At 45.0% G+C, this 14100-nt stretch overlaps 1 protein-coding gene across 1 annotated transcript in view; it reads right to left on the bottom strand.

The window, feature by feature from the left end:
* Positions 1 to 8972: 8972 nt before the first annotated feature.
* LOC104657280 (supervillin) overlaps positions 8973 to 14100 on the bottom strand; it is a 97727-nt gene continuing 92599 nt past the window's right edge. The window contains 4 exon segments of the mRNA XM_030940165.1: positions 8973 to 9060; positions 9161 to 9237; positions 9239 to 9316; positions 12962 to 13088. Coding sequence (XP_030796025.1) covers positions 8973 to 9060; positions 9161 to 9237; positions 9239 to 9316; positions 12962 to 13088 — 370 coding nt within the window.

Raw genomic sequence — 14100 nt, 5'->3', positions numbered from 1 at the left:
TTCGTGAAACCACTCCCGACCCTCTCCCCATCCATGGAAAAATTGTCTTCCACAAAACCTATCACTGGTGCCAAAAAGGTTGGGGATTGCTGCACTACACCTTCTGTGCCAAGGTCAGGCCCAGCCAGTGACAGAGTCCAGAGGGTCCTGGGCCCGGCCATTTCTGACCCCTTCCTCCAAGGGACGACTGCTAGGGCTCCCTGGGGGCTGGTCAGACCTTCTCAGAGCTGCCCCTCACTCAGAGGCTCTTTCCTCCCCATTCTCCTTCCTTCCTCTCTCCTTTCCTGGACACTGCCAGTGAGGCCCTGCGGCGGAGTTACTCCCCAGGCCAGGTGTGGGTGGAGGAGGGCAGTTGTGGTCACAGGCTGAGTGGGAAGGAGCCGGTTTCTTCAGGCCCTTGGAAAATCGGGGAGGAACTGGTATGCTAATTCAGAAATTCTCCCATAGCCTTGACAGTTACAAAATCTCGGAAAACTGGTATTTAAAATCATATTTCTAATCATGCCAATTTCTCTGCTGGGTAATTCAGGAAGTTGAATAGGTTATTATGAATCATCCCCAAGTGTGGCTAATTAAATATTTGATCAATAGAATTTAGTGCTTTTCATCTGCAGAGAGCTTTCCTGACATTAACTAATTGAGCCAAAAAAAGGCATCACCTTCATTCTACAGATGGTAAAACTGGCAAAGGGAAGAGGTTTAAAGAAGCCAGCAAAATAAAAAAATTAAAAATTAAAAAACGTGTGTATGCAGGTGGAGGGAAGCCTGGCTAAGAGGAACTGTGGTCTGCAGAATCCCCCCTTGGGCACGTTCATGTCACTGCACAATTTATCACTGCTTGCATCAGGGCAATGGGAACATTCCCAGATCAGCCCATCCTAGAGTTCAGGTTCCTTGAGCTGGAAACAAACGAGCCCGACGGAGCTGGAGTTGGCGCCTGGGGTCTCTACGGGAAGATCTTGGCCCAGTGCCGTGCCTAAGAGCAGAGGCTTCCTCTGCAGATCCTGACTGTGAGCTGGAGGCGGCGCTGGAGTTGGAGCCTTGGCTTCTGCGGTGAGCAACAGCGCCACCTGCTGACCACAGCCTTCCCTCAGCGCGGCTGCCCCGCGCCAGATGCAAAGGTTTCTCCGTTGTCGCTTCCGTATTTCCTTCCCTGGCCAGTCCCTGCATTTCCTTTCCTGGCTTCTCCAGCTGGGGAGAGGCAGCTGACAGGTTATATCAAACGTGATAGAAATCTGTTAGAGAGACATTGGGTATTCACAGCAAACATCTCCCCCGAACCCTATCACCCCTGGATAAAATTAGCGTTCATGAGGAAAGGTCTCATTCCCAGGCAGGTCTCGTTCCTCAGCTCCCACTGGAATGCATCTCTTACCAGCGATGGGAGGATGAGGAAGAACTGAATGTCGGAGACCGTCCTCGGTAAGGGGCACAGCAGATGCCTCTCGGGGCTGCCTTCGAGGATGTGATGAAATCATGCAGAGAAAGCAGCCGGTTTGGGCGGGGACTGCGATTCCTCTCCCGCCCTTCCCTAAGGCCCTCCCTAAATCAGGAGGTGACCTCAGGCCTCAGTTTACCTCCATTAATTAAAAAATAATCAGGCACAGGGGAATGCGGACAGCCACATCTGGGTGCCGTCCTTAAAGAGCCTCGCCACATCCAGCTCTGTTGTCTTAGCCAAGTCCCGTGATTTTCTTATGCCTTGGTCTTTTGTTTATGACGTGCCCAATCTATCTCCCAGGGCCGTTCAAAGATTTTTAAGAGTCAAAATCTAAAAACATTAATAATTTAACATAGCAAGATAAGATTCCAAAACTTTCCTTATTTTCAATGCAGCAGAACAATTTCATTTTCCTGAGCAGCTTATAAGATCAGAGCAGCATTTGGTAGAGCTGCCTCATGGTCACTGATGTCTACTAAAAAACGGCATTACTGTGTAGGAAACCCAAGTCCGCCATTTTCCAAGTACGATGTTGTTTGCTGGAGATTTCAGAAATATCTTTACATGAAGATCAGGGAGAGGAGGATGTAACAGCGTCAGCACCTCTAATGGTTTCAACATCAAGGTCCAAGGTAGAAGTGCTAGCACAGGTCACAGGACGCTGTGAAACCAGCCCCAGCCCTGGAAACACCCCGGGCCCCATGAGAAAGGGAGGCACTAGGCCTGGGGATCCTGCGGACCAGAGGAGTCAGTCGCAGGTGCTGTTGCCAGGTCATCCCCATATCTGAAGAGCCCCTTTGCCGGGGTCCCCTGGCCCGTCCAAGTCCAAGTCCACTTTCCTTCTGTGTATCGTCATCTCAGCCTCGAGGCCCTACTTGCTATGCCCCTATTCTGCCAATGCCATACGTGGGAGACTGGGCGTGCCTCTCCTCTCTCTCTCCCACTTTCAGATCTTCTCTTCGGAGCTGATGGCTGAAGGACAGATGTCCAGTTGCAGTGAGAAATCCTGCCAGTCCTTCAAGGCCGACTCAGAGGACACCTCCTCCTGGAAGCCACCCTGATTCCTTCCCCTCCCTCCCACCTCCAGCCAGAAGTCCCTCCTTTGGACACAATTGGTTTCCTTGGGCTGTTGTGACAAAGTACCACAAACTGGGGTGCTTAAACAGCAGAACCTTTATCGTCTCACGGCTCTGGAGGGCAGAAGTCTGAGATCAAAGTGTGGGCAGGGTTGGTTTCTTCTGAGGCCTCTCTTCTGGGCTTGCAGAGGGCCATCTTCTCCCCGCGCGTCTGCACACGGTCTTCCCTCTGTGCACGCCTCCTGCCACTTCCACATTTCCCCTTCATAAAAAGACTAGTCAGATCGGATTAGGCCTACCCTGAAAACCTCATTTAACTTAATTACCTGAGGATCTTCAAATAAGGTCACATTCTGCGGTACTCCAATCTTTTTTGAGGGAATGGGTGAGAGGGAAAAAGTGGGGCACAATTCCACCCAGAACAGATTCTTATTGCATTGCTATTATTACTATTATTTTTAGAGACAAGGTCTCACTGTGTCGCCCAGGCTGGAGTGCAGTGGTGCAATCACAGCTCACTGCAGTCTTGAACTCCTGGGCTCAGGTGATCCTCCCACCTCAGTCTCCCAAGTAGCTGGGACTACAGGTGCACCCACCATGACTGGCTAATTTTTAAATATTTTTATAGAGATGGAGTCTCACTATGTTGCCCAGGCTGGTCTCAAATTTCTGGGCTGAAGCAATCCTCTTGCCTCAGCTTCCCAATGTGCTGGGATTACAGTGTGAGCCACCATGCCTGGCCCTGCACCATTATTTATACTTCTTGGTGAATTATCATTATTTTCACCTCTCCTGGAAAGCAGATCCCTTGGGGCATCAGAGCCTAGATATAAGGCGTATATGTGTTCTGTTGACCTTAAGCTAAGCACACACTCAATAAGTATTTGAACGAACAAGTAGTAAATATAAGTATTCATGAATGAATGTGGACCACGGCAAATAATGAGGGGTCTGGAATGTGCAACATGATACTGGAAATAGACTTCAGCAGATGCTGTGGCTGTTGTGATAACTGTATGTGAATCTGTGGAAAGACTCCATCCAACCAAAAAAAAAATCTTCCCCATTGGAACCTCAAATGTCCTCACTGGCAAACGATGCTCCCTGCAGTTCCTGATTTTAATAATGGAATGGCCTCCTTCAGGAAGGAAGCACGGAGGGTGAGTGTGGAGGAAGAAAGGAAGTCATAAGGAGAGGTAGGGTCCTGCTGCATCATCGTCTTTTAGGACAGGCTCTGACACTAACCAAGTCCTGCAATCCCAAATGTACTCTCCCGCCGTTTGCTGTCTTCCATATGCAGAAACCACTACTAAAAATTAGGCTTGTTTTATTTTTCTTTGCTTCAATACGGGCTCTTGGTCAGTCGTTGCTCAATATTTCTTTCTTTCTTTTTTCTCTTTTTTTTTTTTTTTTTTTTTGAGGCAGGGTCTCACTTTGTTGCCCAGGCTGGTGTGCAGTGGTCCAATCACAGTTCACTGCGGCCTCAACCTCTTGGGCTCAAACAAGTTTCCCACCTCAGCCTCCCTAAAAGCTGGGACTATAGGCATGTGCCACCACACCTGGCTAATGGCTTCATTTTTTGTAGAAATAGGGTCTCACTGTGTTGCCCAGGCTGGTCTCAAACTCCTGGGCTCAATCCTTCCTCCCATGTCAGTCTCCCAAAGTGCTAGAATTACAGGCATGAGCTGCTGCACTCAGCTAATATTTCTTTACCCTTATGGAGCTAACAAATCATGTTCCAGCCATTTCAGGATGAATGCAAAAACGGTATTCAGATGGTAAAGTTGGACTTAATTCAGTGAGATTTAATAATAGACAATTTATGTCGATTTCCAAATAATGCAAGTCAGTTCCAATATATCCCTTAAGAGACTTCCAGAACCCCATGGCGTCAGATGTGAAGAACAATCCCCACAGCTCTGCTGAGACTGTGAGGGCGCTGGGGTTGCGGCGTCCTCCCCGCTGCCTTCCTTTCTGTTAGCTTGCATTCACTTCTGCTCCTGCGGCTTCCTTTCCAATCTCAGCTGCACAACAAAAGCTCAGTAGAAGCCAGTTCAGTATTAGAAACGAGGGATGCTGGTCTGTTAATCTTTCTTCTCTATTAGTCCCCAAGGATCAGCTTTAGACACTGTGAAACCCGTGGGGCATTTCCACGCAGGCTCCACACTCTCATCGCATCCATGGTACTGATGGTAGGAACAGAAGCCTCCTACGCTTTCCCCTGGCAGGTCCTTCTTTCTGATCTAATCCTCGGGGTGCATCCATTGTCAGAGGTCTGAAGCAGCCCAGCATCCTCTCTCTGGGGAGAAGAGCAAATGCATGCGATGCAATGTATTTACTTTTCAAAAGGAGGAAGGGTTCTTTGGGCCAAATGCCGTACCAATATAGTGAATTCTCAGTTATTTGCATTTGAATTACCTTGATATTTCTGAAAATAGAGCACTGTACTTTTTTTTAAGAGAGAGGGTCTTGCTCTGTTGCTCTGGCTGGAGTACAATGGCAGGATCACAGCTCACTGCAGCCTCCACCTCCTGGGCCCAAGTGATTCTCCCGCCTCAGCCTCCTGAGTAGCTGAGACTAAAGGCATACCCCTACCATGCCCAGCTAATGTTTAAATTTTTTGTAGAGACAGGGTCCCACTATGTTGCCCAAACTGATCTTGAACTCCTGGCCTCAAGTGATTCTCCCTCCTCAACCTCTCAAAGCACTGGGATTCTAGGCATGAGCCACTGCCCTGAACTTGCACCAGTACTCTTGATTGACTTCTTGGTAATGGCCCCCCATTATTAGTGGCTACATTAGTTCAGAAAGGATTTGCACAGAGGCCTGTTTTGAAACATATGTGCTTTATTCTGGATATGAGATCAAGAAAGGCCTGTGAAAATGAATGCCAAATTCTCTCTCTGGGCCATGGCTCGATCCTCCTGCTGTGGCCTCCTAAAGTGCTGGGATTACAGGAGTGAGCCACTGCGCCCAGCATCAGTAAGTTTTAATCCTTCATAGAGTTGTGCCACCATCACCACAATCCAGTTTTGAAAGATCATTCATGCCATTTGCAGTCAACCTCCATGCCCATCTCCAACCCCAGCTACTGGGGTTGCTGTGTGCACAGATTTGCCTTTTCAGGAAGTTTCAAATAAAAAGAATCAAACAATATGTGGCCTTTTGCATCTGGCTTCTTTCATTTAATGCTTTTGAGGCATATCCATGTCATAGTGAGTATCACGTGTATATCACGTATACGCAGGAATATCTGTCCCTTTGCCATCGGGAGGACGCCATCGCATGGAGGTCCTGCATTTTGTTTTTCTGTTTCTCAGTTGACGGTCACGTGGGTTGTTTACAGGTCTGGGCTATTACAAATAATGTCACTGTGAACATCTGTGTCCAGGTCTCTGTGTGGACACACACGGCTAATTTTATAATCAAAAAAACAAAACCAAAGGACCAAAATGAATTCTGGAACTGTTTCTGGAATACATTTCCTCTTACCAAAATGGGAATTCTAAGAGTGGGGCAGGAAATGTAAAGTAGGAGAGAAAGAAGTGGGCTTTCCCCTCGTCGGATTCGGCAACAAAGGGGCACGATTGTCCCACTCTGGAAGTGGCTCATATTCGCACAGTTCATCCAAAGCTCCAGAACACGCTCAACATCCGTCTGCCCCATGGCACCTCTGACATCGATCTCAACCCAAACACCCATCCCACTCATGAGTCCCTTCGTTCAAGGGCAGCAAATGAAGGACATCCCACTTCCCTGCCCCTGCTGCATTTAGTGAGAGCAGGGGTTTGGAGGACTGTGGAGAAAAGCCCCAGACACCAGTGTCAATTCAAGGGCTGAGACTTTAAGGTTTAGCAATTCGAATGTTTCAGCTAGGTCCCTTCCCAGTGCACAAAGGTCAAAGGTTGCAGTTATGGAAGGAAAAGGATCAGAAAAAAAACATGGAAAATAGGATCTGGTTCTATAAGCAGGAAAGAGATAAGCAGGAAACAATTCAGAGGAAAAGAGGCAAAAAGTAAACTGGCACTCCAAGCTGGGGTGTCTTATTCACCAAGAGAAGCAAACGGACAGCATATTTTGGGGGACAATGTTTAACACAAGTAGATATTCATGATTTTTAAGCACTTTGGGAAAATCTGGTGTTAATGAATATTAATGAGGACACCTGTCTTGTTTATTGATTACAGCAGCTCTCCACTGGAAGTTCCTGTAGCAACTCGAGCTATGTCCTGGGTATCTAGGGATCCAGGTGATTTCTGGAACCTGCTGCAGAGGTAATCCTGCCTCTCTCTTTCGGACCCTCAGGTTGCCCTAGTGACTCTAGGAACCTTTCTCCACACCTCTTTGTGTGCCATCTATGGGACATAGAATTTGAACCTCTGTCTCTCCTTTTTCCTCTCCTTGCTTTGGTTTAATCCATCATTTCTAGATGTGTGACAACATTCCCTAACTTAACCCCCCTGCTTTCCTATTTCAGCTACCGTCACAATGATCTTAATACCATTAGGTATCTAGCACTTGGCAATTTTCAAAGAGCTTCTGCTAGATCCTCACTTGGAATCTTGTGATACAGGTGAGATAGCTAGGAGTGTCTCCTTTTTAAAGGAAATCATGGCAGAGAAGTTCAGTGACAGCCCAATATTACACAATCATAAAGTGGTGAGACCAGGAGCAGGTTACAGGTCCCCACCCTGGTGCAGTGAAAGGGCAGGGCACGTAAGTTCTGAAGTTTCAGGCAAATGTGCTGTGACAGAATGTGCTAAACTTAGGCTAACAGAGAATAGGGAAGGGCTGTAACAACTCATAACAGGTCTACAGAATACCTTCAAACCCATGAATTTGTATTTTAAGAACACGTACGCTTGTGAGAAGTTTTCTAACTCATTTTTAAGTTTTCTAGAGGTCTTATCCACATACTTTTTTTTTAAAGGCACTGAGATCTTGAAATTGAAATGTAGATAGAGTTGTGGGGTAAAGAACTTCTGTTGAGGCCAGGCGCAGTGGCTCAAGCCTGTAATCCCAGAACTTTGGGAAGCCAAGGAGGGTGGATCACTTGAGGTCAGGAGTTCGAGACCAGTCTGGCCAACATGGTAAAACCCCGTCTCTACTAAAAATACAAAAAATTAGCCAAGCGTGGTGGCGGGCATCTGTAGTTCCAGCTACTCAGGAGACTGAGGCAGGAGAATTGGTTGAACTCGGGAGGCAGAGGTTGCAACGAGCTGAGATGGTGCCATTGCACTCCAGTCTGGGTAACAAAAGCATGATTCCATCTCAAAAAAAAAAAGCAAAAGTAAAAGAACTTCTGTTGAATGATGATTTGCAAAAATATGTCTGCAATATAGTACTGAGTACTAATTTTATGGGGCAAATAGCTCTTTATTTAATCTCATGACCTTGTATAAAATCTTGCCCTAAACTAAACTCAAATGTATAGCCATTAATATTTAATGATACAATATTGGTGCTAGGTTAACATTTACCAAAAAAAAAAAAAAAAAAAAAAAAAAAGATTTCCAGAAAGGAATATGCTTGGAATTTAATATGAACCAATCAATCAATTGTTGTGTTTATTCTGATGCTTTTATTTCCAAAAGCACAAGACAAAAGTCCTGTATCACAAAATAATGTGTAATGTTTACAAGAGGTATTATAAATTAAGATGTTTTTATTTTGGTTATTTAAGAGTAAAATTGTAGATAATGTTCCAAACCATCATCAAAGACGCAGAGCAAACTTTTCTGTATATAAACTGTACATTGAAAACAAGGCATTTTGGGGGAGATATTAAGGTAGAAAGGCTGATTCGCATAGATTCTCCAGAGTCCATGCCATTAAGTACAAATTCTTTGTTCATTTTAGCACCGGAAGGAGTACTCAGAACAAGTCATACCTAATGCTGCAGGAAACGTTTCCAAACGTGTATGAAGATACGTATTGGTGGCAGAGCTAATTCAACAGAAGCAACTCCATCTACCTTTTCATATTATTTTGACATTAAAAAGATCTTGAAAGTGAACGAATACATATTGCTTTGTTAAATACTTACTTGACTTTTATGGTGTTTCTGTAAATATACATATATTTTAGAATCCACAAACTATCAAAATAACACTTTATAAAGAGAACTGCTTCCAAAAAAAAGAAAAAAGAAAAAAGCATTGCTTAGTTGGAACAACAACGCAGTGCTATCTACAGCAGCTGCGGCTTAAGTGCACATAACATACTTTCATTAATTCTGATAATCTGCTGAATGGTGGAAGGAAGTTCCCAAATAGTTCCCTTGAACGTTTTCAAAATACACAACTCCCGGACAAATAGTATCTTGAACAATATCAGGTTCTGAAAACTCTGATTGAAAGATACTTTGTGAAAAACACCAGTCCAAAAATATATATCCATTTCCCTGGTGCGATGGTACTGGACGTGACCACAAGGTTCCTCTGGCATCTCCCCACTCAGAACAGGCCTCCTGTTTTCTTCAGGTTCACCTGCTTCCAGGCGGGCAGGGCATTGTATTCGTCCCTTGTCATGTCTAGTGTAAATGGGAAACATTGGGAGAAACGCCCCACAGCTCAGTGAAAGGAGCCAGGAGTGGGTGTGTTGTTTTACTCTCATCCCCACCCCACAGGAAGAACCGCTTACCTCGAAGTCTTCATCAGTGAGATAGATCTCAAGCTTCAGAGGATCGATCCCCTCCGGGAGTGGCCTGGCCAAGAGGTCAGGCCAGCGGGTAAATGGTTTTACAGAGCTTGGCTAAGACGTCTTCCACGACGGTGATCTGATTGGAAACTTCTGTGTCCTAGAGAGGAGGAGGGGCAGAGAGGAGAGCTGGTGTCCTACATTTGAACTTGTTTCATTAAGTGCTTGCAAACACAGCCCTGTGCCATCTGCACACAGCCTGAGGACGCATGGCTCCATATCACTGAGGAGGAAATAGCTCTGAAAGATAAGGGTTTGCCCAAAGCCCTGCAGTTGCCTTGAGTTTTAATTTATTTAATTTTTAAATTTGAAATTAAAAAAAATATTTTGGAGACAAGGTCTCTGTTATCCAGGCTGGAGTTCAGTGGCACTATCACAGCTTGCTGCAGCCTCGAACTCCTGGGCTCAAGCGGTTCTCCTGCCTTAGCCTCCCAAGTAGTAGGGACAACACATGTGCATCACCATGCCCAGTTAATTATTTCTCTCTCCTTTCCTCCCTCCCTCCCTCCCTCCCTCCCTCCCTCCCTCCCTCCCTCCCTTCCTTCCTTCCTTCCTTCCTTCCTTCCTTCCTTCCTTCCTTCCTTCCCTCCTCCTCCCTTCCTGTCCCCTTCCCTCCCCTCCCCTCCTTTCCCCTCCCCTCCCCTCTTGCTCTGTTGCCCAGGCTGGTCTCAAACTCTTGGCCTCAAGTGATCCTCCCACCTCAGCCTGATAATGCTCTGGGATTACAGGTGTGAACCACTGCATTTGGCCCCCTTTTATTATTATTATTTTTTAGAGACAGTGTCTCATTCTGTCACCAGGCTGGAGTGCAGTGGTGCAATCACAGTTCACCATAGCCTTGAACTCCTAGGCTCAAGTGATCCTCCCACCTCAGCCTCCTGAGTAGCTGGGCCTGCAGATGCATGCCACCATGCTCGCCTAATACACTTTTAAAATATTTTGCAGAGATGGAATCTTGTTTCTCTGACTTTTAGATGTTTTCTCACCTTATCACAGAGTTTCAAACAAATCTTATCTCAGGACTGCCACTGGAAAAATGCTCACCATGAGTGAACTGCAAACTAAGATTAGTAAATTTTAAGTCTAAACACCAGAGACCTCCAAATAATGGAATTTGTTTAAAAATATTTTTAAAATAATTAAACTGAAAAGAAATCATACCGTCCTCCCCTCCCTGGCCTCATTTTTTTTTTCTTGTTTTTTCTTTGTTTTGAGACAGAGTCTTGCTCTGTGGCCAGGCTGGAGTGCAGTGGCGCGATCTCGGCAATCTGCGCCTCCCAGGTTCAAGTGATTCCCCTGTCTCAGCCACCTTAGTAGCTGGGACTACAGGTGTGAACCGCCACGCCTGGCTAATTTTTTGTATTTTAGTAGAGACAGGGTTTCACCATGTTGGCCAGGATGGTCTCGATCTCCTGACCTCATGATCCGCCCGCCTGAGCACCTTCTTAATCCACAATAGAAAAAGAAGGTCAGAAAGTGCATTCAGAATATTTTGGAGCAGAATCAAGTTTGCTTTTAAACCACTGTGTGAATTTAGTCTGAACAAGCTATTCTGGGTAAATTCTCTTCCTCCATTAAACTTGGGACCCCAGATTGACTTCTCTCTTTTTGGGTGGGTGGATGATGGGAATGCATGACTAATAGCTGTTGCCCAAATCACAAATATATGGGGGGACTAGTGGTCAACAGGCAGGTTTTGGGCTGGGCATGGTGGTTCATGCCTATAATCCCCGTACTTTGGGAGGCCAAGGCAGGAGATTGCTTGAGCCCAGGAGTTTGAGACCAGCCTGGGCAACACAGTGAGACCCCCCCATCTCTACAAAAAATACAAAAATCAGCTGGGCATGGTGGTGCACACCTATAGTCCCAGCTACTCAGGGGGCTGAGGCAGGGGGATGGTTTTAACCCAGAAGTTCCAGGCTGCAATGAGCCATGATGGCATCAGTATACTCCAGCCTGGGTGACACAGCAAGACCTTGTCTCAAAAAAAGCGAGACGAAGGCAAGTGTTTGAGTGATCCTGCCTGCATCTGAGTACCGACTTTTCTACTCACTGAAAGTCACTTCATGTTTCTGTGCCTCTGCTCCCATGCCAATAAAATGGGAATAAGAAGAAGATAGATCTTGATGAACTGTTGTGATAATTAAACGAGAACATCAGTGTAAAGTGCTTGGAGTTGTGCCTAGTGCAGAATCAGCACTTGGTGAGTGTTAATTATTTGTATAACTTGCTGGCATGGGAAGCCCGACTCTTTTCTGGCTGGAATCCCATAGGCCTGCACAACAGTAAACAGCCCCATTGCCAACCCCCAGGATCTATAGTGAATACAGAGAGAGAATGGTGAGTTACCTCCTTCTGAAACTGGCTAAACTGTCCCACAGAACTGATGTTTATGGTTTCTTCGAATAAACATCAAAAATTTGACTATCCCAGTTTTGAACCTTGAGAAAGTTATATTTGTCTTATCTGAGTTACTTTCTCAGGAAATCAACCATCAGGTCTCTCTGAGAGTATCAGAAAGCCAACAGTGTAATCCTAGCACTTTGGAAAGCCAGCCTGTAATCCTAGCACGTTGGAAGGCTGAGGCCAACGCATGGCTTGAGCCCAGGAGATCAAGACCAGCCTGAACAACGTGGCAAAACCTCACTGAAAATGCAAACTTAGCTGGGCATTGTGTGTGCTTGTAGTCCCAGCTACTTGGGAGGCTGATCTGGGAGCACTGATTGAGCCTGGAAGGCAGAGGCTGCAGTGAGCTGTGATTGTGGTACTGCACTCCAGCCTGGGCTGGAAAAGAAAAGAAAAAATGGAAGCTTACCAGGCCCCTCACCCTTCATGATGCCCAACTGACTCCCTCCTTCCTGTTGACCACCTCCTCTTCCTCAACCCTCCTTCATTCCTGTTTTCCCACACATGGCTACATTTCTTCCCTGCTGTAAAACAACCTAATTTTAGTCGGTCAGAGACACAAATCTGAGACGACAAAATACACTTGGGTCATTTCCCCAATCAAAGCAGCTCTCCTACATGGTTAAAAAAAAAAAAAAAAAAAAAAAAATCAAAATGAAAAACACCATCTCCCATCAAACCAAAACAAATCCTTGGAACTGCTGTTCCTAGCAATGTTAATAGCTCATCAATAAGAAATTCAACATCGTTATAGGTAACTTCTTTTCTGTGTGGTTGGAAAACATTCTGGATAACCATATATTTCAGTAGATAGAAGTTATGATAAATGGCTCATGTGGAAATACCAGGTGGTCTCATAAAAGACAATATTAATGAGATGTTGAGCGATACCTTATCATAAGTGAGTTGCAGTACATCCACTAATTCATCAGATTTTGTTTGTGTCTCCTCTACACAAGGTTAACGTCTGAAACATGAGGGTTTGGTTGCACGTCACATGGACACTGGAGACAAGCAATGCCAAGCAACAGGTTCTTAGCAAACAGAATGAAGAGTTCACAGCTTTTATGTACATATATGGTCAGCATGATTAAACTCACTTTTGCTTTTAAGTTTTTTAAATTTGGGTATACTGTGTAGAAAATTACTAAAATAGTTCAATTGATTTCCTGTTAGACTTCTCTTCTTCCTGAGCGAATTCCATGACATGTTATCATGTTGCAAAATAAAAAATATTTTCCCACTTTGAAAGTGCAATTGGATGCTCTCCCCAAAGTAAAGTCAACCCACAATCCAAAAGGCACAGAACCACCTTCACAGGGCAGGAAAGCGTGCTCACCATCTCTGTGATCTCGGCAATGTCCTCTCTGTGCTCCCAGTTGGGAAATATATTGGTGAATGTCAGGGGTTCCAGACTAGCACGGATAAGGTAAGACTTGGGGGGTGGTTTCTTGAGATTTTTCCCTGTAGTTACACAGAATGCAACGTCAGTAGACCGAAGGGAGACCCTGTCTTTCACTGATTTCCCTTGAAATCTTTTCTTCTTTGTCAGAACTCATGACTTCATGCTTAAAATGCAAGTTACGAGTAGTTCATAACAACACATGGATAATGTTTATGTAAGATGTTAGTTTCATGCCTGTGACGACAATAGTGACCTATAATCAACCTGAGTCTATACTTCTTGAACCTAACAAAACGCTCTGTATTCCTGGAAGGGAGAGCTCCTCTGTCTGCAGCTTCTGGGTGGAGCATTTTCTTCCTCCTGAATTCACTGTGGCGGCTTCCCTCTGCCTTCCTACCACGGGATTAACTCTGATATGACTGACGGCGAACGACAGCATCTTATACATCCACATTCACTATAACATTGGATGGAAGGTTTCATATGTTATTTATTGCTGAACAGTTTTTCAGGAAGAGAATCAATTGCACATACTCAGTGATATTAAACTAATAGTATCAATGAAACCATAAAAATGTGATATTAATTACTGGTATTTTCACTTTACATAAAGGACCAGAAATTTCATGTGGATGGTATATGAAAAACTACAAACTTACTTTTAGGATATAACACTAAAAATAATAATAAATAACAAAAAGGTTGGCAATGGCCATTCACCATTTGGGGGAGACTTTCATTTTCCAACAGCATGGTAGTGGTTGCAGATAATGTACATGGCAGAGGCCAACTTGTCTCTCAGTGTGATCAACCCGGAGTACAACAGGGTTTTAATCTGCCTGGGGCGTTCCACAATATAGCCTTTATCCTTGAGGGTAACATGTTAGATGGCCTCATAATACCAGAGAGAAAAACTAGTTCTTCTTCATGCTGGCAGCTGAGAATGCATGAATCTAAAAATTAATAAATCTCAAAAAAATTAAAGGGGAAAAAAATGGATTTCATTACCACCTGCCAGGCTTTACAGACACTGGCTGACCCATGCAGAAAGAGAAAGAGGGTCTAGGGCTCCG

The sequence above is a fragment of the Rhinopithecus roxellana genome, chromosome 11 (genome assembly GCF_007565055.1).
Source record: "Rhinopithecus roxellana isolate Shanxi Qingling chromosome 11, ASM756505v1, whole genome shotgun sequence".
In the NCBI taxonomy this organism is placed as follows: Eukaryota; Metazoa; Chordata; class Mammalia; order Primates; family Cercopithecidae; genus Rhinopithecus; species Rhinopithecus roxellana.
This window is presented reverse-complemented; position numbering and strand designations above follow the sequence as displayed.